The sequence below is a fragment of the Ambystoma mexicanum genome, chromosome 10, assembly GCF_040938575.1.
Source record: "Ambystoma mexicanum isolate Mex_15411 chromosome 10, UKY_AmexF1_1, whole genome shotgun sequence".
Lineage (NCBI taxonomy): Eukaryota > Metazoa > Chordata > Amphibia > Caudata > Ambystomatidae > Ambystoma > Ambystoma mexicanum.
Window position 1 is genome coordinate 1,007,415,018 of NC_090932.1, and position 27,356 is coordinate 1,007,442,373.

A 27,356-nucleotide genomic window follows, 5' to 3' on the forward strand; every position below is an offset into this window, starting at 1 on the left:
TGAAGGCTTTAATAACTGGGACTTTCCACCATGACACTAAGTTGGGAAGTGGTGTATGCGGAAAGTGCAGCTAAATGGACTTTAGAGTTTAACACCCAGCCTGAGTCCAGTAGGTGAGTCAGGTACAGAACAATTTGTGTGGGAGAGCAGTCAACCGGGTTGATGCTCCTTCCCCTACACCAGATGACAAATCTATTCCATTTACTAGAATAAAAGTGACGTGTTAGGCTTTCTAGCCTCCCTGAGAATGTCTATGCATTTCTGCAGGAGTTGTAAATGTCCAAATTCTATGATCTCAGGAGCCAGGCTGCTAAGTTCATGGTCTGAGAGCATAGATGCAGTGTCCTGCCCTTGTGCTGTGACAACATGTTGTACGGGCAGGGAAGTTTCACTGGAGGAGATAGGGACATCTCCATCAAGTGAGCGAGCCAAGGCTGTCTGGCCCACATAGGGGCCACCAGTATCATGGTAACTTGTTCCTGGTGCATCTTGTGCAGAAGGGGAGTCGGGGGGGAAAAGCGTAAACAGATTTCCCTGACCATGGTATCGATAGACCGTTCCCCTTGGATTGGTTCTGGAGGCGTAATCTTGGCATTGGGAGTTCTCCAGAGCTGCGAACAGATCTATTTCTGGGAATCCCCATTGTGTGAAGACGTCGAAGTCGATGTTTTCGTGTAACTGCCATGCGTGCTCTGAGGGAAGAGGGAAGTCTCTGCTGAGTTCGTCTGCTAGCAGATTGAGTTCCCCTGGTACATGTTGTGACAGTAGGAACATGTGTTTGAGAGCCCACTTCCAGATGTTCTGGGACAGCTTGGACAGTCCTGGAGAGTGAGTGCCACCTTGTTGAGGTAGTACATGGCTGTGGTGCCGTCTGTGAGGACCGTCACTGTCTTCCCTTTCAGGTGTGCCTGGAAGGCTTTCAGTGCCTTGAACACAGGTAGTAGCTCCAGTAAGTTTATGTGCTTGGATGCTACGCTCGGAGTCCAAACTCCGTGAGCAGTCTGATGGGATAGGTGAGCCCCTTCATCCTGTGAGGGATGGGTCTGTGTTTAGAGTGGCTTCCACTGCGGGGGTGGCGAATGGTTTCCCCATTACCAGGTTTTCCTTCGACCACCACCGTAGCAAGAGAACCAAGGCCTGCGAGACAACCACTAGATAGTCCCATTGTCCGCTGGCCTAACACCACTGGCTGTTGAGCAACTCTTGCATTGGGGGCAGGCGCGCGTGAGGTACCAAATAAATACATGACGCCATCATTCCCAGTAAGCGCATTGCTTTGCGTACCGTCCCCTCTCGACCGGGAAGACGAGGCCGTCCTTTGTTCGAATTAGAGCCCCTAGGAATTGTTTGATCTGGCTGGGGTCTAAACTGGACTTCTTGTTGATGGAGAAGCCCAGTTGAAACAAAAAGGTCTACAGTCTTTTGGGTATTTCAGAAGCATGTTTCGTAAGAATCCCCCGTTATGAGCCAATTGTCGAGGTAAGGGTATACTGGGATGGACAACCTGCGCAGGTGGGCCACTGCCAGTACCTTCGTGAATACTCTTGGCGCTGATGCTATGCCGAAGGGTAGCACTCTGAACTGGTAGTGTTTGCCCTCTATCATGAACCTGAGGTATTTCCTGTGCGCTGGCAACATTAAAATATGAAAGTATGCATCTTTCATGTCCAGTGTTGTCATGTGTCGTCTCCTTGGGGGTCTGTACGTAGGGGAACTGTTGAATTCTATACAGTAACCGCGGGCTATGGCTGATAGTACACAGGAGTCTGATGTTATACCCTCCCATGCTGGAAGAAAGGATGTTAACCAGCCCCCGACCTGCGAAGCATGGGAGGGAACCCGAATCCTTGACTCATTTGGTGTTGGTGGCTTGGGAATCTCTGGGGGTGGGACCCCGACCTCTTCCCTTGCCAAGGCGTTGTCCTCTTTGGTTGTATTGTCTACTGGTGCCTTGGTTAGAGGACTAGTTACTTGCAGAGTATTGCTGCTGCTGTTGTTGCTGCTGCTGGCGTTGGCCTCGAAAAAAGCGTTTGTTGCCATAACCACGTTTGTTGGGAGGCCTTGAAATTTGGCCTAAGGTTTTGATAGTGTCAAATTTCTTCTTTGCGGTCTCTAGTGCCTCATCCACCGCCTTACCAAAGAGGTTTGCATCTTCTATAGGTTTGTTAATTAGAGATGCTTGCGTTTCAGGTTTAAAGCCTGAATTACAAAGCCATACATGGCGTTTGAGGAGGATTCCTTGGACTAGGGAACGGCCAGCCGTTTCTGCAGCATCCAGAGTATTTTTAATGATGCTTTGGTTGACTAAGGTCCCTTCAGTCACCGTGGCTAGAAGCAGAGTACGTAGGGGTTCCGGCACCTCCTCAATGTCCTTACATAGTTTACTCCATTGTGCATCTGCGTAACTTGCCAGCAAAGAGTTGTTGGAAATTCTTGCGGAAAAGGCAGCTGAGGCTGTAATCCTCTTTCCTAGGGAATACAATTTTTTACCCTCTTTATCTGGTGGTGCTTCGCTAGTTGACAGCAGGACCCCTGCTCTTCCTAGTATTGGTCACCACTAAGGAGTCTGGTACAGAGTGGCCCCTGATGTATAATGGGTCTGATGAGGACTACATTTTTCTATCCTCGGGTTGACCCCTCTGATCAACGCGGGAGTGGATAGTGAAGGAATAATTTGTCTCTTTACTGTGGCGAGAAGGGGAATGGTTTGGCTGACAGGGGGTTTCTCCTTAATGATCTTTTCTACAAAGTCGATGTCAGGAGAGTTTCCCCGGTCTCGATCTCGAAATGCGCTGCTGCCTTGTGTAGTAGCACATTAAAGGTAGGTTGATCGTCTATATGTGACGTATTCCTAATAGGTGAGTCCTTGGGTGGGGACAGGTTTATGGCGTCGGGGTCTGAAAATGCTGATGGGACTGCCAGGGCTGTGAAGCGCCTTCTTCTGGGTCTTCTACGAATCCCCCCCACCCCCATTACCCATATCAGGGTGGTCTACAAATCCTTCCTCTCCTCCACTAGGTTTTGTTCCCCTTCATTGCCTAAGAATTCATCATCCTCCTGAAAGTGGGGGTCCTCTCCAGTGAGGTCATAAATCTACATCCTCTGGGGGGGCCTTCCGTTAGTAAACGCTTCGACCTATCCCATAGGAATAGGGATAGAAAGAAGAAAGGTTCCCCTCGCCTTCTGAAAAGCCTTCTGGTAGTCCGAGTCCCTTTTCGGCGTCTCCTGGGCCTTATGAGCGGTGATCGATGTTTCTTTCGCCGGTGGTCTCTGGCTATCAGTGTAAATAATCCGCGCCAAGCTCTCGACAACTAAACTGTCCGCCGAGGGTACCTCCGGCGTCGACGTTACAGGCGTCGCTTGTTCTAAGCCGACGGGCGCTCTGACGGTGCGCGTCGTCTGGCGGTTTAGTGATAGCGCCCTTATCTGGGGGTAGCCCAGTCGCTAGTCGCGGTTGCGAGGGGGGGCTTAAGACTCTTATGGTCTGAGGAGGCCGCCGGTAGGGCCTGCGTCTGTTGGCGCTAATGCTCTTCGTCTTGGACGAGGAAGAGCCGTGGGTCGTGTGTTTATGGGAGTGTTTTCTATGTGCGTCCTTGTCGCCGGGGTGTTCATCCCCATAAGCAGGGGGTGAGCCGAGCTTGTCGGGGCCGGGGACAGAGGAGCGTAAACGCTCCTTAGAGAGGTCTACGACATCCGTAACGGATGTCGGGTTGTCACATTCGGCACTTGCGGCGGCGGGTGATGAATCAGACCTAGACATGGCGTAGGCTGCCCACCTTTTGACCCTGCGGTCTTTTAAAGTCTTTGGCTTAAGGAGCTGACAGGCCGCACAGCCGTCTTTGTGGTCGAGGGGCAAGCAACAGTTACACCGTTTATGCTCGTCTTTCCAGGTAAACTTGCCTTTGCAACGAGGGCAAAACCTAAAGGGTGTCCTCTCCATAGCTGAGGAACCGATTGCATGTGACAACAACCCCGAAGGAAAGGGAGGGGAAAGTGAAAGGCATTCTCAAAGAGAAACAATAAATGTCCCACAACACCACTCTCCCTAATGTATTTGGCCGTCAAGGCCAGGCCACGTGTTCGGCGAACGCCGAACAACCTCCTCCGTCGAAGGCACCGCCGTCGGAGATCTTGATCGGCGGTGAACAGCTTCGCAGCTACGACGCCGAAGGAGGGATGCAAGCAATAAGTTAACGACCAAAGGTCGAATAAAGTTTTTGCAATGTCTCTTGAGGAGCTCTGCATAAAGGCGACCAATATCTGTGCGGAAAAAAACAATCTGAGGGACCTTGATTCATGAGGGATTTTGGGTACACTGCACGTCACTATAGGGATAGTGTTACAGACCCCTTGTCGACGTCCCCATTTCGACTACGAAAAACAAAATGCAATACTCTGCAGTGACCACTGGATGTCGGACTATGCACAGCATGTGATTCTAAGCAGATTAACAAACATCAGAAACATGTTTAAGGACAAGAAAAACCCAGGAAGCTATGGTGCTTACCTTACTGGAACAGCCGTTGAAGGACCACCCATATCATCTGCAAGTCTTCAGCGTGCTGCTGTTGTAGGCCACAGTGCCGGGTAAACACGTGAGGCACTGTCCATGTTGCTGACTGCCAAATATCTTTGATGGGCACACCGGACCAGAGGGCCGCTAAGGTGTCCATGGCCCTTGTAGAATGTGCTCTAGTTGCCGTTTGCAGAGGCCGGTTGGCCGTTGTGTGGCAGAATGAAATCGTTGAAGATATCCACCTTGCTTTGCATTATTTTGAGGTGGCTTTTCCGTTGTTTGAGGGGCCAAAGGCGACAAAGCGGGGTTTTGTTGCTCTAAATGATTGTCCTGTCCAGATAATATTTTTCGACCCTTTTCATGCCCAGCGAGTGTAGGGCTATCTCCGCTGGGGAAGTGGGGTTTTCAAAGAATGTAGGCAGAGTTATGGTTGCATTCTTGTGAAACTACGAAGGCACTTCTGGAATGAAGTGGCAATTGGTCGAAAGGGTCCACCACCAAAGCCTGTAGCCCGAAACTCATCTAGAGAATGTAAGTGATTAAGAATACCACTTTCCAGGTCACAAATTTGATGTGTGCTTTTGAAAGAGGTTTGTAAGGAGGCCTCATGAAACCGGCCAGGACGAGATTCTAGCTGCATACCGGTGTAATCTTTCTTTGGAGGAAAGGTATGAAAGAGCCCTTCTACAAAGTGTTTGAGTAGCCGGTCACTGTAGAGCAGGGGTGATCCTCTTTTCTGTGTGAATCTAGAGATTGCAGCCAAGTGCACCTTTACAGAGGAGATTGCTAGCTCTTTCGCCAATTTGTGAAGGTAGGGGAGAACCTGTTGAGGTTTTATGGTCAGTGATTGAAGGTTGTGCTGCTGCGCGCACACTATGTACAGAACCTTTCCCATTTGTGTTTTGTTAGTGGACGGAGCCACTGGCTGCAGCTAGAACGCGTTGCAGTCTTGCGGTATGTTTAAGTGGTCAAATTCGGCGTGATCAGGAGCCACGCTGTTAATGTGAGAGCCCGGTCGTGATGTAGAATCACTCCATCTTTCTGCGATAGGAGATTGGCATGAGATCCTAGTTGGATTGGACTGCCTGCCGCTAGCTGAAGGAGGTCCGAGAACCAGGTTTTCCTGGGCCAGTAAGGTTCTACCAGAATTATTTTGAAGTGATATTTGCGTATCATTTGGATCATTTTCCTGTTGAGAAGGAATGGAGCAAACGCATATGCGGACATGCCGGTCCATGGCAATAATGCATCCCCCCCTGAGTGTCGGGATGTGGGATCCTGCTTGCAAACGTGCACTGCTTGTTGGTCTGAGTGGCGAAGAGGTCCAGAGGAGGATAACCCCATGTAGAGAAGATTTTGGATACTTGGTTTGTAGTTGATATTCGTGGGACTGTGATGAATCCCTGCTGAGTGTGCGCTTGTTTGTTGTGCATCCGCGACAACAATGCTTTTGTGAATGGCCCAGTGCCGAATTGTCTGTGCTTCTTGAGACAGGGTGTTTTATCTGCGCAAACCAAGGTGGAACGCAGTTAAACATTGTGGTTGTGTTGTCCGTGAGGACTCGCACAACTGAATTTCTGATTAGCGGGAGGAAAGACTTTAGTGCCGAAAGTACTGCACGCAGCTCCAGCACATTTATGTGCAAGACTGATTCTTCAGGGGATAACAGGCCTTCGACTTGGTGTTTGTCTAGGTGAGCTCCCCACCCTGCCAGGTAAGCATCCGTCAAGATTGTTAGATGGTGATTGGGCTCTACAATGGGCATCCCCTTAGAATTGTTGTGTGGGACTGTCCCCCATTTTAATGTGTTGGAGAGTCCGAGTGATGGTAATTTTGTCTGACCAGGACTTAGTTTTTGGGACAATCTGATGGCTAGAAACCTTTGTACTGGTCTCATGTTCAGCCTGCAAGTGGGTATTAGTGGCATGCAGGACAACATGGTCCCTAGTAGGGCCATGGATTTGCACACCGTGATTAACTTGTTTGGAGTGAAGGAAATTGATAAGATTAATATTTTCACTGAGGGTTGGACGACACTTTGGACCAAGGAACACCAAACCTTTTGAAGGAAATGTGCAAGATTTGGTGTAATTTATTGCAAAGCCCAATTGTTGGAGAAGACCTTCTGTTTGTCTGAGAAACCGTGGTGGGCCGATATGTTGGACCTCCAATAAACCAGTCGTCTAGGTATGGGTAGATGTTGTGGCCCTGTTTCCCTAGAAAAGCTGCCACTGCTGCTAGGCATTTTGTGAACGTCCTGAGGGCTGATTTGAGGCTGAATGGAAGGACTCTAAACTGGTAATGGCTTTCATTGACCTTGAACCCGAGATACTTGTGGTGTCTTGGATGTGTCGGGATGTGTGAGTACGCATCTTTGAGAGGTTATACGGCCTTTATGACGTCTTGAAGTGTGACCATCTTGAACTTTGAGGGTTTTGTTTAGCTTTCGCATGTCCAGGACTGGACGTACTTCTCATGTGGTTTCTTGACGACAAAGTACCTGCAATATACTCATTTTCCCTTTGCCGCCTTGGGAACCCTTTCGATTGCCTGTTTCTTTATCATTTGATGCACTTCTTGTTGTAGAATTGGAAAGTGGGTGTGCTACCTTTGTGGGAGGCAACAGACACTGTGCATGTTTGAATTCTAACAAGTGGCCATGCTGGATGGCATCTAGCACTCATCTCTTTTGTAATAGCTTGCCAATTAACACCACATTTCCCTCCACCTGTGTGCCCCCGAGGCAGTCATTGTTGGGCCTTGGTCTGCCTACCTCTTTGAGAGGTGGATGATCCGTGTTTGCGCTGTCCCTGGTGATACTCCCTGTTGCGCTGGGAGGACTGATAATTTCTCTTGTATCCCTGAGTAGCATCCGGATTGGCTGTAATATTTGTTGTCCTTTGAGTTAGAGTATCTAGTATTTCCCAAGGCACCTCCAAAGGAACAAAAAGACCTTCTTCCCTGCAAGGGTTTTAGAGATCTAGCAGTATTGGAGTCTGCTTTCATTGTTTTGAGGGCCTCATCAATCTTGTCCCCAAACCGGTTTTCTCTCTCAAATGGCATGTCAACCACTTCATGTTGTACCTCTTGCCAAAAATCGGTCCTCCCTTGTCTGGGTTTTTAGTATTCCTTTGCCGGATGATGTACTGTCCTGTATAGGTAATTCTGTTTGTCATGATAGTGGTTGACAGGGTTGATGGCAGTGCAGCCTTACTCTCGGGACGATTGTTTTTTGGTCGTCGACGAGGTGGCCGTCTAGTGATGTCCAGATATCTTCGATTTCGGAGTGGTCGTCAGAGGGTGTTTCATTGACGACTTGTCCAGAAGAGGTCTGTGATACTCCGAGGACGAACAGTTTTTTTTTGCAGATAAAGACAGGGTCTTTGTGGAACACTTGGATTTGTGTTTGTCCGGAGAGGACCTTCGACGAGTTAGACATGGTTTTAGTCGACACCTGTGAGCCTTTATCTGGATTTTCTGAATGAGTCTTATTTGAAGGGATTTTGGATACGTGCTTAGACCCAGAATGGGACCGCTCACCGCTACCTAATTTTATTTGCGTTTGGCCTTCTCGTGGACTATTTTGGATCACCCGTTTTCTGTTTCTTCACCAAAAGTTCATCACACTTGGACCTGTGAACCAACGGCGACCTCTTGTCAGAGTGGTGGCTCTTCCAATCCTTGACGAACCCGCTTCTGACGCTGGGTATGCTCTGTCATTAAGCCAACAAATGACGAGAATGTTTGTCCTCAAGGGTTTTCTGTGAAAAGCCTTGGTAGATCTCCCGTTTCTCCGGGAAATGCTTAGGGTAGAGGCAATACAAACAATCTGCATGCCTGTCACCTTCATAAAAGTTTTAGACCCCAAGTAACACAGGGCCTGAACAAGGACTTTTTCCGTCCAGTGGTCTCCCTGGTCGTAAACCGGATCGTAGATGAGTCATTGGAAGCTCCGGTTGTAGAATAAGTTGAATAAATTTGAATTGTGTGGAACAATATTTTCTCACAGGAGGGATGAACTCTAGTAATCCCACCAGCTCAAAAGACGGTTCAAATGTGAGGGGAGTCTGCAGGGGCGAAGATAAACACTAGACGTCTTATTGGTGGGGACCAAAAACACTCAACGACATCGATGGGACACTCAAGGTGTCATGCTTTGCCATAGGAAAATTACTAAATCAAAGTAACCGAGGATTCCCAGCAAGACAGGGCGTATTCACAGCATGTGAATCCATGAAAGATCTAATGCTGGAGACGTTCGGCTTATTACCATAGGATTCTAAACCAAGACCATCACCAATCACTGCCAGTAATGGGCACTTCAATGTTGTGACGTAACAGAATGCGAGCCCCGTTTCTTCAATACTAGCCCCGTTTCTTCAATACTAGCCCCGTCATGGAAGTCAAACCTAACTCTAGGTGCAAATATTCCATAGCTGTAGAATTCTTCACCAGAAGGCCCCCCCCCCTCTAGTTTGAGCCAAGAAAGGTCCTGCATGGCAAGAGCTTCTAGTCCATACAGCAATAGAAGGGCAGAACCATTGTTTATACAAGGCCAAAAATCCAGATAAGGCACATCCTGCATACTGATTTGCAAATGTGCATATCAGTGCTGTCAGTTGTGCAACTTTCCTTATTTTTGCAGTTTTGATCCCAACATGGAAGCTGCTGCTGGCTATCTCTAATCCCAGATATTTGTACTGTTCTGTATATTCAATTACTACTAGATTGGTGGACACATCCGGTCTGCTGACCTTAGATGAGACTAACATTACTTGCTCATATTGAATGAGACCCTTTGAAACAATTAATATTGTCCAAAGCACCACAATCAACTTATATACAGATAGACTAGTGAAATAAAATCCTACTTCTTAAACCAGATTCTGTAACGCTCACCTGGTTCCCACGGAGGCGCAGATCCTGGCTGGACAGTTACCGTGTCTTCAATTGAGAAGCGCAGGACTCGGATGGTTCTCTGGACCGGACCTCCTCTTATGGAATGTCTGACTTGTAGAGTAAGGTGTCTGCAGGCGGAAGAAAAAGGGATTAATGGCTGGTTGTTGGTTGGGCTTCTCCTCCTTATTCGTTTTTTCCCTGAGGCCGCCCAAATTCTGAATGAGCTCTCACCTTAGATATGTAAATGCTGGGCTCTCCATCCTGCGACTGATGCAGGGGCGCTGGGTTCCAGTTACTTCACTGGGATTGCTTTAAGTCTCTTGTAGCCTCAGAGGGTTTAAAGCTGCTGAAGAAGCGATGCCGTCGTTTTCTGCACGAGCGGATGCTGGTCGGTTTGTAAAGTTCGAGAGCACCTTTTAATGAAGTCTTTGCCTTTGTTTCTTAGGTGCCGAAATGCTATATGCCGAGCATACGGATGCACGTAAGTATGAAGGTCCGTGCACGTGGAGGAGCACGTAAGTAATATGATTGCTGACAGGTTTATTCGCACCTCTTAATGTCTTTTTCTTGATTTGCAGGTGCGGAGATGCAGCAGAAGAGGAGGAGATGGCGAGGAGCGCACAGTTCCGGTAAGTGAAAATATAATTGTGTCCAATTTCCCCTTTTTTTGAACTACCCGGAGTTTTGTCTTGCAGGTAGAGGCCGCGGGATTCGGGAGATGCCGTGGATTCAGGTAAGTAAGCGCGGCTGCTAAAACGTTGCCCTTTGCTAACCTGATGTTCCTTTGCTGACAGGTGCGGCCGGAGACTGGATCCCTGGATGGTAAGTGAAGATCTGACTTGTTTTCACAGGCTGGAGCAGAAGATATCACTAGAAGACTGGAGCTGACTCGGTGAGCGTCCTGCTGCAGATGCAGAATAACGCGAAGCACATTCTTCCAATCGGGTGTGGTTTAAATAGTGGAGGTGATTAGGTGTCTTCCTCCTCAGCCTCGCCCAAAAGAAAAAGAGTTCCTGTGTTCCAGAGTCAAGGAGTGATGCCAGCCCCACCCAGGTAAGAAAGTAGTTCCAGATTGGAAAAATAGTCCCACCCAGCAGAAGGCTGGAGCTTCATTTTGCCAGGACTTGTGAAGGTGAGTATGCAGCATGGTCTGCTACAGGTAAGTCCACCCAAGCACCTTTACCCAAAGTATGAGCCCGGCACCTCTGGCGCCGGGACCAGTGATTCTTATGAGCCTGGCGCCAACGGCACCAGGACATGGTCCAGAGGGCCGCGATAGGGGTCGGTTGGGACCAGGGGCAGGGGTTGTGAGCCTGCTTCCGGGGATGTTGGGCTTGTCCTGACTCCTTGGAAACAGTGCTCATGACAGCACCCCCCCTCAAGGCCCCTCCCAAAATTGTCTCCCCCGGGGGTTTTGGTTTGTCGGGAAAAGTTCGGGGAATCTTTTGATTAGGCGAGGTGCGTGGACGTATTCAGAGGGTTCCCATGATCGTTCTTGGGGCCCGTAGCCCTTCCAGTCAATCAGATAGTATAGCTTGGACTTGATGATCTTGGAGTCCAGGATGTTTTTGACCTCAAATTCGAGTTCTCCATTAACTTGAATAGGTTCTGGAGCTTTAGTCAATCGGGTTCCAGGCTGCATTGGTTTTAGTAGAGATACGTGGAAAACGATGTATTTTCATGTGGGACGGCAAGCCCAACTTGACAGCCACTGGATTTATTATGGCGGTGACAGGATATGGTGCCAGATATTTTGGATTGAAGGTGCGAGGTCCTTTAAGAGTTAAATGTTTAGTGGATAACCAAACTAGGTCTCCAACCCGGTATTGGGGGGCCTCCCTTCGATGTCGGTCTGCTCCCTTTTTATACTGTTCTTTGGCTAGTTGAAGATGGGTCGTGGCTTCCTTGAAAGCTTTAGTGATAGCAGTGTGTAGATGATCTACAGCAGGTGTTCCGAGATCCTGAGGTGGATCAAGATTGGAGGTTCGAGGGTGAATCCCGTATAAGAGGTAAAAGGGACTTTTTCCGGTTCCTGAATGGATCGAATTGTTGTAGGCATATTCGGCGATCCAAAGGATGTCTTTCCAATTACTTTCCGACTGTTGCAGCATGCACCGTAAATATTGTTCCAGAGTTTGATTTGTCCTCTCGGTTTGCCCGTCGGTCTGGGGGTGATGGCTGGTTGAAAGTCTCACATCAATTTGAGCTAGACGATAGCAATTTCGCCAAAAGTGCAAGATAAACTGGCTTCCCCTACCTGAGATCAAAATTGAAGGGAAACCATGTAACCGAACAATGTTTGAGGAATTCTCGTGCCAGGACTGAAGCTGAGGGTAAGCCCTTCAGTGGGATGAAGTGGGCCATTTTAGAAAACAAATCCACGATTACTAAAATGGTGTATCCGGAGCATGAGGGTAAATCAGTAATGAAGTCCATGGAAAGGGTATGCCAGGGGTGTGGCGGGATGTCTAGTGGGTGTAAGAGGCCTGCTGGTTTTTCTTTCTGACTTTTGTTTTGGGCGCACACTCCACAAGACATTACAAAGTCCTTGATGTCCTTTCTCCATGACGGCCACCAGAAGTGTCTCTTGATCTTCTCTGAGTTTTTGGCAATGCCAGGATGTCCCTCCATTAAAGAATCATGGTAGCAAGAGATTACCTGTCTTGGTAAATCAGTACCAGGTAAGTATAGTCGTCCTTGAAAATAAAGCAAATCCCTAGTCACGGTGAAGTCCTTTCCTTTCTGTTGCCAATTCTGTAGATCTGAAGGAGTCACAAGTTCTTTGGCCTTTGCTTCGATATCTTCGATGGATTGCGAGGAGACCAGGCTCAGGATTCTTTGTTCGGGAATTATAGGTACGGGTTCAGGATTGACCATGTGTTCCTCCATTCCAATCCGGGAAAGGGCATCTGCTTTGCCATTCTTGTTGCCTGGACGATAAGTGATTACAAAGTCAAATTCGGCAAAAAACAGAGCCCAGCGAAGTTGTCTGGAGGATTGAGCTTTAGCGGTCTTCAAATACTGTAAGTTGCGATGATCGGTGATTACTGTGACTGTGTGTTTGGCTCCAAGGAGGTAGTGCCGCCAGGCCTTGAAGGCGGACTAAATAGCTAGAAGTTTTTTATCAGTGATGGTGTAGTTGATTTCGGGCGCCGAGAACTTGCGGGACCAGAATGCCACAGGGTGTAATTGGTTAGTTTCTGGATCCCTCTGCGATAAAACTGCCCCCATTGCCAAGCTGGAGGCGTCGGTCTCAACGATATAAGGAAGGTCCGGGCGCGGGTGTTTTAATATAGGAGCTGAGATAAATTTGGCTTTTAACTCCTGAAAGACCTTTTCTGCCTCTGCTGTCCACTCGAAACGTTTATTCTTTTTTAAAAGAGCCGTAATGGGCTGAACTATTCGTGAAAATTCCAGGATAAACCTGCGGTAAAAGTTGGCGAAACCTAACATGCTTTGGACTCCCTTCACGGAAGTTGGTGATGGCCACTTGATGATAGCGTCAACTTTCCTCGAGTCCATGTGGACCCCGTTGGGTGTCAATATGAAACCTAAAAATTCGACCTCGGTGACATGAAAAACACACTTTTCAAGCTTGGCAAAAAGTTTATGTTGGCGAAGCCTTTCAAGAACCTCTGACGTGTTTCTGATGATCTGCTTCAGAAGATGAGTACACAAGGATGTCATCAATGTAGACGACTACACAAACGTCTATAAGTTCTCTAAGAACGTCATTCATGAAGTACTGGAAGGCGGCCGGAGCATTGCAAAGACCAAAGGGCATCACTTGGTATTCAAATAGTCCATACTTGGTGCGAAAGGCAGTCTTCCATTCGTCGCCTTCTTTGATCCGTACCAAGTGGTACGCTCCCCAAAAATCTAGCTTTGTGTATATACAGGCGCTTTTAACTTGGTCAAGGAGTTCCGGAATTATAGGTAAGGGATACCTATTCTTTACCGTGATTTGGTTCAGGGCACGATAATCTATACAGGTCCTAAGGTCACCTTTTTTCGGCACGAAGAACAGAGCTGAGGATACTGGAGACTTTGAAGGACGGATGAATCTGTTGGCTAGGTACTGGTCCAGATACTGTCGCAAATGAAGATTCTCAGGCTCGGTAAGGGCATAAATTCTACTACAGGGGGGAGTGGATCCGGGTATCAGGTCTGACAGTCGTACGACCTGTGGGGAGGTAGAGTATTGGCCTGCTCCTTCTGAAAGACGTCTTGGAATTCCTGATACTCCATAGGCAGTTGCGGACTTCCAGGCGTTGTCGCTGCTAGTCCAATACTGGGTCGAGGATAACAAGTGGGGGCACACTCTGGAAACCGTATTGTCTTTGCTCGCCAATCAATTTGAGGATTGTGTTTTTCCAACCAGGGAATCCCCAATATTACTTGGAATTGAGGAGCCTTGATCACATCGAACATGATCACCTCACAATGTCCATCTTGACTTAACGTCACTTCCGTGGTGGTATGGGTCACTGGTCCAGAAGCTATTTCCGTACCATCCACTGTGGTAATAACGTCTTTAATTGCCTTAGGACAGAGGGGTAGGTTCATCCTGGAAGCCATTTTGTGGTCTACATAATTACCGATTGCTCCGCTATCAATGTATGCTTTAATAGCATGCAAACGATCCGGTTTCTCTGGATTCATGAGGACCATTGAGACTATGAAATGCGAGGTCAAAGAACTGGTTTTAACGCTCGGCAAGCGGACCTCTACACTTGTCGGGGGAGGTAGTTTCCCGGCTCGGGCCTTTCGGTATTTTTATCAGAAGCTCCCACTGTCTTCTTTGTAGGTTTCACTGGGCATTCTCGAAGGAAATGTCCTGAATTTCCACAATAGAGGCATAACTGCAACCGTCTTCTCCTGTCGCGTTCTTTCTGGGTTAAAGGGCCCTTCATGACCCCTATTTGCATAGGTTCTACGGCTTCAGCTCCCTTGGTGGAAATCTGTGGTTTGGAGAACACTCGAGTTTCGAACCTGGAGCTGTCTGCCTTCCTGTCTTGCAATCTGTGATCCAATTGGACCACTAAATCGATGTATTCAGAGCAATCCTGAGGAGGATTCACTACCTGGGCTAGAACATCTTTGAGTTCTCCCCGCAGACCTCTGTGGAACAGCGTGATCCTCTTGTCCTCGGGCCATCTGGTTTCAACTACTAGCCTATTAAACGACGCAATATAAGCCAGGAGATCCTGATTGCCTTGCCGTAGGGAAAGGAGTTCGTTATCCAAGGCCTGGCCCTGGGAATGTCTTGCAAACAGTCTTTCCAAGCTGGTCTGGAAGGCTTGGAAATCGTGAAGAATCGGATCATCCTGTGCTACTAGAGGGACCGACCAATCAGCAGCACTGCCGCTAAGATACGAAAGCACAAAGGCTACCTTAGTCTGGTCCGTCGGAAAAGCAGCTGGTCTACACAGAAAGTGCAATCGGCACTGGCTGATGAAAACCGCAAACCTTTTAGGATCACCAGAGAAGCGTTCGGGCGGAGCCAAAGGCACGTTTCCCGGTAGATTGATTTGTACCGGACTGGCCGAGGCAGCAGGAATGTAGCTCCGTCCTGTAGGCAAAGGGGTTTGCCCCGCTTGTGATTGTAACAACTGTCTGGCAAGATCATCAGTTCGTTCTTTTGATACAATCAATTCTCTCCTCAGGGCATTCGTTTCCTGGCGGGCTGCATGTACCTCTGCTCTTAATTCCCCTAATAGCTGGGCTAGTTGGTCAGTGTCTGAGGTTTCCATTGCGCCTGGGTAGGAAGTTATTGGATGGCTTCGCGTTCTGTAACGCTCACCTGGTTCCCACGGAGGCGCAGATCCTGGCTGGACAGTTACCGTGTCTTCAATTGAGAAGCTCAGGACTCGGATGGTTCTCTGGACCGGACCTCCTCTTATGGAATGTCTGACTTGTAGAGTAAGGTGTCTGCAGGCGGAAGAAAAAGGGATTAATGGCTGGTTGTTGGTTGGGCTTCTCCTCCTTATTCGTTTTTTCCCTGAGGCTGCCCACAAAGTCTGAATGAGCCCTCACCTTAGATATGTAAATGCTGGGCTCTCCATCCTGCGACTGATGCAGGGGCGCTGGGTTCCAGTTACTTCACTGGGATTGCTTTAAGTCTCTTGTAGCCTCAGAGGGTTTAAAGCTGCTGAAGAAGCGATGCCGTCGTTTTCTGCACGAGCAGATGCTGGTCGGTTTGTAAAGTTCGAGAGCACCTTTTAATGAAGTCTTTGCCTTTGTTTCTTAGGTGCCGAAATGCTATATGCTGAGCATACGGATGCACGTAAGTATGAAGGTCCGTGCACGTGGAGGAGCACGTAAGTAATATGCTTGCTGACAGGTTTAATCGCACCTCTTAATATCTTTTTCTTGATTTGCAGGTGCGGAGATGCAGCAGAAGAGGAGATGGCGAGGAGCGCACAGCTCCGGTAAGTGAAAATATAATTGTGTCCAATTTCCCCTTTTTTTGAGCTAACCGGAGTTCTTTGTCTTGCAGGTAGAGGCCGCGGGATTCGGGAGATGCCGTGGATTCAGGTAAGTAAGCGCGGCTGCTAAAACGTTGCCCTTTGCTAACCTGATGTTCCTTTGCTGACAGGTGCGGCCGGAGACTGGCTCCCTGGATGGTAAGTGAAGATCTGACTTGTTTTCACAGGCTGGAGCAGAAAATATCACTAGAAGACTGGAGCTGACTCGGTGAGAGTCCTGCTGCAGATGCAGAATAATGCGAAGCACATTCTTCCAATCGGGTGTGGTTTAAATAGTGTTGAGGTGATTAGGTGTCTTCCTCCTCAGCCTCGCCCAAAAGAAAAAGAGTTCCTGTGTTCCAGAGTCAAGGAGTGATGCCAGCCCCACCCAGGTAAGAAAGTAGTTCCAGATTGGAAAAATAGTCCCACCCAGCAGAAGGCTGGAGCTTCATTTTGCCAGGACTTGTGAAGGTGAGTATGCAGCATGGTCTGCTACAGGTAAGTCCACCCAAGCACCTTTACCCAAAGTATGAGCCCGGCACCTCTGGCGCCGGGACCAGTGATTCTTATGAGCCTGGCGCCAACGGCGCCAGGACATGGTCCAGAGGGCCCCAATAGGGGTCGGTTGGGACCAGGGGCGGGGGTTGTGGGCCTGCTTCCGGGGATGTTGGGCTTGCCCTGACTCCTTGGAAACAGTGCTCATGACAGATTCGACCTCTAGACTTGCAAGCAAGGATGTCCTGGGCAGTCCATTCAACCACTGGATCCCCTTGAAGTTCCAAAAAAAGGAGAAGATTCCCCTACAATGCCCAAGCAAAATAGTAATTTTCGAATCCACCCTCACATTATGAAAACTGGACCCAGGCACAAGTGTGGTGCTTTTACAATGTTCATGTGACTGCACAGCGAAGTGAAAAATGTAGGTCATAACTTGTCAGAAATCTGTCATGTGTACAATTTAAACAAACCACATGGTGAAAGGGATGTTACCATCCAGATGGGTGAATGGGAAGGGAGGGGGTTGTACTGTCAAAAATATGACATTGAGCAACATTCAAAGCCTATGCATACAACCAAGCTATAGGCCTCAAACATTAGCACAAGAAACTGCATTACAGAGTGGCCAAAGGAAGTATTGGCAAAACCACAATCGGACCATCATACAATCTGGCTAATCTCCAATGTGTGCTTCTAGTAAAACACATGATCTTTCAAATGTGCTGTATACTGATCTGCAACAGAACAAAGTAAAATACCTGTAACCAGCCATCTCTTTTTAACAATTTGGAAACGGACTAGGGACGTTCCCCATAAGATAGACTTGTAAAAATAAGATAGTTCCATATCAGAAGAACAAAGATATCGCCTAAGGAATGTTGTAAGCCTAATAGCTACCCCATCACTATATAAGAGTGAAAGCCTGGGTTCCCAATATTAACTACTTTAATACACACCAAGTCCAGGAATGTCTGGCGATTGACAGTCAAAGGCAGAAAAAGCTGCTATGGAAAGCCTTAACACATCCACCCGCGAGTTATGTGCATATCCACAAAACTACCAAGATAAATGGGTTTAATCTCCCTAAATAGGCACAACTCTGAGCCAGTGTGCCCAGAATCAAAACAGTAGCGATTTTTCATTACCATTGAAAACAAGCCTAGGAACCACCTACTATCTTCGCTGTGCACCCGTCACCATGCAGCAGAACATGCACGTGCCAGCAGTTCTAACAAAAGAGAAAATAAAAATTCGGAAGTATTTAATATAGCTCAATGGGTGAACCGGAAAAAGGTGTGAAACAAGAGATTGGCCAAATTGGTCGCTGTAGCAGTACAAGGCATTGTCCCACTGAGTTTGTTATTCCAGGCTCAGTAAGGTCTCAATTGAAACCACATTTTATATCATATCCTATAACAATCCAACCTTTTACCTACACACCAACCTGTGGTGTTAAGGAAGCAACACCAATGTTAAGGCATCAGTAGGTGAGATCATGACACTGAAAAGTGCTGCAGAGCAAGGGTTCATTAATGTGCAACATCAAACAGTTAATTCTAAGACTATCTTTAGAAGCTGGGTTGGTGGAGTGCTCTGAACAAAAGCAGACTTCGCATCTCATATGCAAGCCAATACATTGAGGACACTCCAGTTTTTGCACCTACTTTGTCATGCATCTCGCATATCTATAACATGTAATGTGAAAGAATTTCACCTACTAGACTCCTAATTTGCATTATGTATTTAGTTGTGAAAAACCTGCTCCCTTTCTCAGGAATTAATCAATGTGTTTCGCATGCTGTTAATGGACAAGAAATTGAGGGATGCATTTAGTTCCATCCCAGAATCGACTTTCTAAAACTTGTTTATGAGCAAGATTAACAGTTTGAAAAGCAGCTTTCATTCACCTGCCCATTGTGGGCACTGTTTATAGATTTATTAAGTGTTGATAGCATGGAGCAACTTCAATCCCTTGGTCTATCCGATATCACAGGCTGACAGATGACAAATCAGACCACAAAGCGTGCAATCCCTTTGAAGTAAGAAAGGGCGTACTACATGAATTTAGGGAATTGGCATCAACAACAAAGGCTACCAACATGTGTGGCTTATAAGTTTACGCCATTATACAATTTGCAGATTCATTTAATTTTTTCATACAAAATGTTTAGTTATAGGAATAGACTATGGTATTGCTGCCCCAATTTTTGCTTGCACCTCTATACTGAGAGAAAGGTCATAGCTCTGCTCCCTCATGTCCATTTTGCCAACAGTGACAGCATGTCACACAGGGGTTAGACCTGTATCTGCAATTCCCAACAAAAGAAAATGTTCAAGGTGAAACTGAACAGGTTACATTCCATACAAGTGTTAAAGGCATGCAGAGGGTAGAGAAGGATTAGTACCTGCTGATGCAAAGCGCGTGGCCCTATTGGAAACTACACAGCAAAAAAGTAGGAGATAAAAGATTATTCACTTTTGAATATCATGCAGACATTTAGACACAGGTTGAAGGAAAATGACGCATCCACAAGCTTCAAGTGAGAAAAATAAATGATCTGCTTCTGGCAGGTTGGAACAATACACTTCAAACACAGGCTGCCAATAATGGTATGGATAAACGTGGCCACAATATCTTATAGCAGAATAAGGTGGATGGCCAAGTAAATGTATTTTTCCGTTTATATGGAATGCTGCTACTGGAAATCTTTGGGGAAAGACTTTGGACAGAGAATGTGACTTCTCCACCCATGTCGCAGGATTTTCTACGGAGTTCCCTCAAAAAAGCAATTATCTCCAGAAAACAGCCAAGTTCCTTATTAGGCGGCGAACAATACGTCTAGCTTTATTTAAATTGTGAACCATTCATAATGAAACACACTATAAGAAGTGTGCATGAAGCAATCCATTAGGAAAGCACCGTACCCCAAAGAAACCCCTTGCTGAGGTCTTTAAGTCTAAGCAATGTTAATCTGTAAGATCTCATTGTGTGCTGACTGGGGAGGGGACACTGCACCACAAAACTGAACACTTCAAACAAATGCAGAATCAGAAAAGCAACAAGGCACTGCCAACTCAGGGCAGTTACCAACTTACTGGCAGAGTGCAAAGAGGTTGGAAATTCATTTGTGAGCACAATTTATGAAGGGGCCAAAAAAAGCATTGATCAATAGTGCACCTACGTTATATGATGTATGTCATTTATAACGCGCCTTTACACAAGTGTTTCGAGGCGCAACAAGACAAGGAACGGAGGACAGGGAGGACAAGAAGACTCTTACTGGGAATTGTGCATTCAGAACATTCAAATGTAACAACGCAAAGTGCAAGGGGAAGCAAAAGGGCCAGGGGGGGAGAGGGGGAGGGGTCCAAACAAGGCAGCATTGCTCTAAGTGCAGTGAGGCTCTGGGTAAGTGCAAAGACGCAGGGGACTGTAAGGTTACAATTACAGCTCCCGAGTGAGCGTTAGCCCGGAGGCAGTGCAGGGGTGACTGATCATGGAGGAGCCTGGTACCCAGCGAGAGACTGGTATTGTGCGGGCTAAATGGGATAGCTGTGCACATTAAAACATGGTAGTGGTCTTCAATTCACAGACTTCTGAGAGCAAAAGGTGTGTGGATCATTTCTCTCTGCCCTTCTAAAGTGCATAATTCACAATATGCTAAGAAAGTTACTCATCGGTCATACTGAATTGTGTACCCTTGGTTGCAAGTTCCCTACGTTCACAGAGCCACAAATGGTAAATTAAGAGTACCCGGAATGCTACCATCCCTGTTCCATTTTGCTCCATTTACCAGTAGATCCCAGAGATACGCTATGCCGTTACAGTAGATTTCACCCTATACAATTTTACCAAATGAGATTTCACCAAATTCATTTCACCAAAAATGGTAGGTAAAGTGGTATATGTATAATGCATAATAGGAAGGGTGTGGGGTAAGGTTATAAGTTAGGGTAGGGAGGGGTGAATGGGGCTGCAGGGGGTTTCCCCCCCCCCCATTAAAAAAACTGTATAAAAAGTAAAGTTAATTTCGCTATTCGGTCAAATGGATTCAGTGAAATCTGCATTAGGTAAAATATTTTCGAAGAAATTGCATACATCCATGCTATGCAGCAACCTTAAACATTTGGTTACAAAATGTGGCCTTTTAGTGCAGGAAGAGGTAGCTCTGAACACCCCCGATCAAGACCACAACAGCCAATTGGTAAAAGGTAAGCTCAGTGGGGACTACTGTATATCTAATCCATGCTCCTTCATCCCTTAATACATCATGGATATGACATGCATTACCTACCGTAATAGCATTTCTGATGATTGTATCTGCTTAGATTCACATGCTGTGCATATGGTCCGACATCCAGTGGTAACCGCGCAGTATTGCATCTGGTCTTTCAGGGACCGAAAAGGGACGTCAGCATAGGCGTGTCTGTAACACTATCCCTAACGTGACGTGTGTAGTACCCAAAATCCCTCACGCGCTGAGGTCCCTCCGATTGTATTTTTCCTGCCATGAGGGAGCCCAAGGCTATAGTGAGTGAGTACATAAAGAGAGACATTAGTAAGAAGTCTATGTTGCTTCCACCCCGAGCGGGGCGGTAGGGAGGGCGCATGTGAATCTAAGTAGATACAATCATCAGAAATGCTATTTCGGTAAGTAATGCATGTCTTCCGATGCTTGTTAATCTGCTTAGAATCACATGCTGTGCATAGACTAGCGAGCAGTAACCAGAGTTGGAGGCGAGTTGTGAGCAGGAACAGTAGAGAAAAGATGTCTTAGTACTGCTTGTCCCACCTGAGAATCAGACCTAGAATGAGTGTCTGGGCAATAGTGTTTTGTAAAGGTGTGTACAGAACTCACGGTTGCCGCTTTGCAAATGGACTTTAGGGGAACAATTGCAATGAATGCCATGGATGCCCCAGTGCCTTGAGTAGAATGTGCTCTAGGCTTGAAGGGCAGTTCTCTCTTAGCAAGAGTGTAAAAGTGTGATGCATTTGACAATTGACCTTGAGATAGCTGATTTAGAGACAGGATTCCCTTCTCTTCCAGCTGCCACTGAGACGAAAAATGGTTCTGGAAGAAAGTGAGTAGTTCGATTGACTGGTTCACATGGAACTTCCGAGATAAATTTAGGCGCAAACCTGGGATGTGTGCGCAGAACTACCTTATCTTTGTGGACTGTAACAAAGGGGTCTAAAACAGAAAGAGCCTGTAGTTCGCTAACCCTTCCGATAGAAGTGATAGCCACTAGGAAGGCGGTCTTATAAGTCAGGTCTTTCAGACTTGCTTTATGCATAGGCTCGAAGGGAGCTCCAATGAGCCTGGTTAAAACCACATTCAGATCCCATCCAGGGGCTGGATGAGAGATGGGAGCATAAATCCTCTTAACCCCTTCCATAAAGGCTTTAATTACTGGTATTTTCCACCACCACAATACCTTTTTTTGTGATGTGGTGTAGCCTGACAGAGCAGCCAGATGAACCTTTAGGGAATTGAAGACTAACCGAGTCCAAAAGGTGGGTTAGATACAATACAATGTGTGAAGGTGAGCAATCGATAGGATTGATACCCTTGGAATTGCACCAGATGACGAAACGTTTGCACTTGCTAGCATAGCAATAACGTGCATTAGGTTTCCTCGCTTCCCTGAGTATGTCCATGCACCGCTGAGGGAGTTGCAGGTGTCCAAACTATGATCTCAGGAGCCAGACTGGTAAGTTCCGGGTTTGGGGGCACAGGTGTAGGGTTTCTCCCCTGTCCTGAGACAACATGTGGTACGGGCAGGGCAACTTGACTGGCGGGGAGAGGGACATGTCCATCAGGTGAGCGAACCAGGGTTGGCGGGCCCACATGGGGGCAACTAGTATCATGTTAAGTGGTTCCTGGTGCATCTTGTGCACTATCTTGTTGAGAAGGGTGGTCGGGGTAAAAGCGTAGACAAATTTCCCCGACCAAGTTATCCAGAGACCGTTCCCCTTGGACCGGTTCTGGAGGGTACCTGGAGGCGTAGTCTTGGCATTGGGCGTTCTCTCGAGTAGCTAACAGGTCGATCCCTGGGAACCCCCATTCTGCGAAGACGCTGGATCCAATGTCTTCGTGCAGTCGCCATTCATATTCTTCTGGCAGAGGAAAATCTCTGCTGAGTACATCTGCCAGAAGATTGAGTTCCCCTGGAACATGTTGGGACAACAAAAACATCCTGTGTTTGAGAGCCCATATCCAAATGTATTGGGACAGCTTGGATAGCCCTGGAGAGCGAGTGCCCCCGTTTGTTCAGGTAATAAATTGCTGTAGTGCTGTTGGTTAAGATCAGCACCGTCTTCCCTTGCAGTTGTACCTGAAAGGCTTTCAATGCTTTGAACACTGCTAATAGCGCCTGTATGTTTATGTGATTGGACGCTACTTGAGGGGACCACACTCTGTGTGGTCTGCTGAAGCAGGTGAGCCCCCAGCCCGTGAGAGATGCGTCTGTCGTGAGAGTGGCTTCCACTGCAGGAGTGGTGAAGGTTTTCCCTTGACCACCACTGCAGAGAGAACGAGGGCTGGCGAGACAACTACCAGATCTTCCCATTGTCCGCTGGCCTGACACCACTGGCTGTTGAGCCACTCTTGCATGGGACGCATGCGCAGCTGCACGTGGGGAACCAGGTATATACATGACGCCATCATCCCTAGCAACCGCATGGCTTTGCGTAGTCACCTCTCGACTGGCTACATATTGAGGAATCAGAGAGCATGTTCTGAATCCTCTCGCTGGAGGGGAAGACAAGACAGTCTTCCGTCCGGATTAGTGCCCCCAGAAATTGTTTTACTTGGCTGGGGACTAGGCTGGATTTCTTTTCATTGATTGAAAAGCGCAGGCTGAAAGGGAGATCGACGCTCGTTTTTCAAACACCCAAAAAACAGTAGAAAGAGTCCCCCGTTATGAGCCAGTCGTCGAGGTAAGGGTAAACTGGGACTGATAGTCTGCACAGATGTGCTGCTCCCACTGCCAGGACTTTGGTTAACACCCTTGGCGCTGAGGCGATGCCGAAAGGGGAGTACTTTGAACTGGTAGTGTTTGTCTTGGATCATGAACCTTAGGTATTTTCTGTGCGCTGGCAACATTGAAATATGAAAGTATGCATCTTTCATATCCAATGTTGCCATGAAGTCCCCCCGTTTCAGCAATGGGATCACTTCCTGTAGTGTTACCATGCGAAACTTCTGGGGTTTTATGAACTTGTTCACTCGGCGCATATCTAGAACAGGACGCATGCTGAGATCCTTCTTGGGTACAAGGAAGTACACTAAATAAATACCCTTGTTTACCTGAATAGGGACGGCTTCTATGGCGTCCCTTCCAAGCAGTGCTTCCACCTCTTGAATCAGGATCTTTAGATGGTCCGTTGAAAGGCACCGTGAGCCCAGCGGTCTGAAATGTGGAGGTCAGGAGAATTCCACGCAATAACCGTGGGCGACCGTCTTTAAGACCCACTGGTCGGAAGTTATCCCCTCCCATGCCATGAGGAAAGATGTTAATCGCACCCTGACCGGGGAGGCGTGGGAGGGGACCTGGACTTGGTGGACATTTCTGACCCGAGGCCGTGGCTCCTCTGGGATTGGGGCCTCTGCCTCCAACCTTGCCGCGTTTGAGGGATAGTAAGCAGGGCTTCCAGAAGTTTGGTTATTGTTGAAGTTGCCTGTGCCGTAATTGTTTTGACCGGCACAAGCTTGTCCTCGAAAGGACTGCCGAGAGTTATTACCCCTCTGGGACGAGGGTTTTTGTGTAATTTGTTGCAGAGACTTTAAGATCTCATGCTGCTTCTTGGCTGTCTCCAACACTTCATCCACTGCCTTCCCAAAGAGGTTAGACTCTTCGATGGGCATATTAATGAGGGAAGCCCGAGTTCCAGGTCTAAACCCTGATGTACGCAGCCATGTGTGTCTCTTCAGAAGAGTCCCTTGTGCAAGGGATCTGCCAGAAGTTTCTGCAGTATCCAGGACGTTTGACCACATTCTAGTTAACCAGTTTTCCTTCCGCAACAATGGCGAGAAGCTTGGTCCTGGCCGGCTCCGGGACCTCCTGAAGTACTTCCTGGAGCAGGGTCCACTGGGCATCAGCATACCTTTCTAATAGTGTAGTATTATTAGCAACCCGAATGGTATATGCCACTGCCGACGTAACACGTTTGCCTAAGGCATACAATCTTTTAGGCTCCTTGTCCAGAGGTGATTCTCCAGTGGCAAGAGGGACCCCCTTCCCTCTTACGAGTAGTGGTCACCACCAGCGAGTCTGGGATGGCATGCCCCTTGATATATAGGGGGTTGGAAGGAGAAGGGCGAAATTATTTTTCGACTCTCCGGTTCACGGCCCTTGTCTGGGCAGGTGTGACTAAAGATGGAGCTATCCGACTCTTAACAGAGTTAAGGAGGGGAATGGACTGACTTGCGGGAGGTTTTTCATTAATGTCTTCCACAAAATCCTGTTCAGGTAATGCCTCTTGAGCGGTAATTTTGAAGAATTCTGCTGATTTTTTCAACATGATGTTGAAAGCTACCTGGTCATCCACAGGGGAGGCCTGGCGAGCCGGAGTGGAAGGTAGAGAATTGACGCACAAAATTTCAGAGTCCTGATCTTGATGTGACCAAGGATCCGGTCCTCCTTGCTGGGATTCCTCCCAGTTCTCCATAGTCTCTTATTGATCTTCTCCATAACTTTCCAGAAAAGAGGATTCCTCTTCTTCAGTACAAATGTCCCTGTATGTGTCCTGTTGGAAAGCCTGAGGCTGCACATTTTGTATTTGAAAGTTAGGGTCTACCCGAGCCTTTTTCGGCGGAGGCTGGTCAGCAGAACTGATAATCTGCTCCAGCCGGTGCATGCATCCCTCGAATTTTTCAGTAGTCCATTTCGAGGACCTAAAAGGGCCTAGGTGGGGAGAAACAACGTTCTCCACCCTGAGGGTGTCAGGGAGGCTCTTGACTATCCACTTAAGAGTCATCAGAATCGCGGCCCAAGTCAGTCGAAAAATAATCCCCTGGCCTGGCCCATAGCTTTCTGCAGGAATGGGATAAGGCCCACCGCCGCTGTGATCCTACCAATGCTCTTCCTGATAGTAACCGAATCATCGTGGGACAAAGCCTCTGACGAGGTAGCGGTAGCCTAAACGCCGTCCGCGACACCAGAAGGCCCAGCGGTCGGATTGCCGGGTAGAGACCTAGTCGTAACTTTTGGGCCTAAAGAGGCCTTTTAAATGGTCGAAGTTTCAGAATCCAAACCTTCTGCACGTGTAGATTGGGGAGTAGCGCCCTTATTAATTTTAGTTTGCCCAGTCATGCGCTGCTGCGCATGCGGGGAAGGCTTTGGATCTACAGGATCCAAGGGAACCGTCAAATCTTTCCACGGACCCGTTGGTGACAAAGGCGTCGAAGATGGCATAGGGGTTGTGTGTTTAGTGCAATGTTTATTTACGCCCCTGTCGCCGGGTGTAGTCCCTGTAACAAGACCAGAGTCTAGTCTGAAAGGGTCGGGACAGGCGTGGCGGACCTAGAAGTGTCCACCTCAAGATCTAACATCCGCATTAGACATTTGGTCATCCGAAGTACCCCCCCCCCCGCCGTCACTTTCGGCTGGTGTCGTGGTAGGGGAGGGAGGCTCCACGCGTGACATGCCGTACGCGGCCCACCGCTTTACACGGCGATCCTTAAGTGTCTTAGGGTTAAGGAGCTTGTACGCCGAACACTGCTTCTCGTCGTGCTCTAGGGGGAGACAGGCGCTACACGTCGTGTGCTTGTCCTTCCAAGGATATCTGACCCTACACTTAGGGCAGAATCTAAAAGGAGTCCTTTCCATAGCCAAAGGGAAGTATGACCAGACCGAAAGGGAAAGAAGTGGAAAGGAGGAAAGACAATATGGCCACCCGAACCCACTCTCCCTACTGTTTAGGTCAGCCAGAAGGCCCAACCATGTGGAAATTCGGCCGCCGGCTCTTAGGCGCCAAGACCACAGCAGTAGACTATTCCTCCGTAGTCTTCGTCGAAGATGTTCTTATTAGGCGAAGTGAGTTAACTGGGGATAAACCGAAACATTGGTAATGATAAACAATGTCTCTAGTAAGAGCACCGCTGTAGGGCGACCAGTTATCTGGGGAAAAAAACAATCTGAGGGACCTTGGCGCGTGAGGGATTTTGGGTACTACACACATTACGATAGGGATAGTGTTACAGACACGCCTATGCCGCCGTCCCCTTTCGGTCCCCGAAAGACGAGATGCAATACTCCGCGATTACCACTGGATGTCGGACCATATGCACAGCATGTGATTCTAAGGAGATTAACAAGCATCAGAACAATTGTTAATGCGAAAAACGTGCAGTTCAATTTTGGAAATTCTTTTCACGTCCACTTAGCTGCTCATGTTTTTCCCTACTCTATTTAATCAACTTATTTGTGTAGATCATAGGACCTTCTACTGAAGTTCCCCGCCACTGTACCCCTTTACACTCTAAGGGTATTTGTTAATGGATTACACATGTGCAGAGGGTGCAAGGGTGTTTTGTAAGTACACCAATTGTGCCATAGGGGGATTATATAACCCTAAATTTGTTATAGGAGTCTGGGGTTGTCGCAGCTGTAATTTAGTTTTGGCTTCACAATGGGACAGGCATTTACTGCATTGGAAGCCCCATGTACCGTTTTGGTAGTCATTGGGGCATGTTCTAATCTGCCATTTTGTTTTAGGACTTTAGTTGATCACGGGAAACCAGAAGCAAGGCCTACAATGGGCATTGTGCATACACATGCTATGTGACCCCAGCCGAACATCTATAGAGGTCTAAACTCGTGTAGACCATTTCCTGGGCCGGCCATAGCACATCCAGTGGAGGTGGCTTGGGGAGAATGGAAAAATTCAAGGACCCAGATTGGCTAGACATTTAACTCTGATTGGTAATCGATTTAGGACAGGGAAGATAATCTGCATTACTGCATTTTCTTGG

General features: G+C 47.7%; 1 protein-coding gene across 11 annotated transcripts in view; it reads right to left on the bottom strand.

Moving 5' to 3' along the window:
• Window positions 1-27,356, bottom strand: part of EIF4G1 (eukaryotic translation initiation factor 4 gamma 1) — a 1,670,216-nt gene that overhangs the window by 944,896 nt on the left and 697,964 nt on the right. For 7 of the 11 annotated variants that reach the window (XM_069618798.1, XM_069618800.1, XM_069618801.1 and 4 more), the window contains one exon: window positions 18,786-18,818. The exons of the other annotated variants lie outside the window; for them this stretch is intronic. In XM_069618798.1, coding sequence (XP_069474899.1) covers window positions 18,786-18,818 — 33 coding nt within the window. The remainder of the gene's footprint in view (window positions 1-18,785; window positions 18,819-27,356) is intronic. 11 annotated transcript variants of the gene reach the window in all.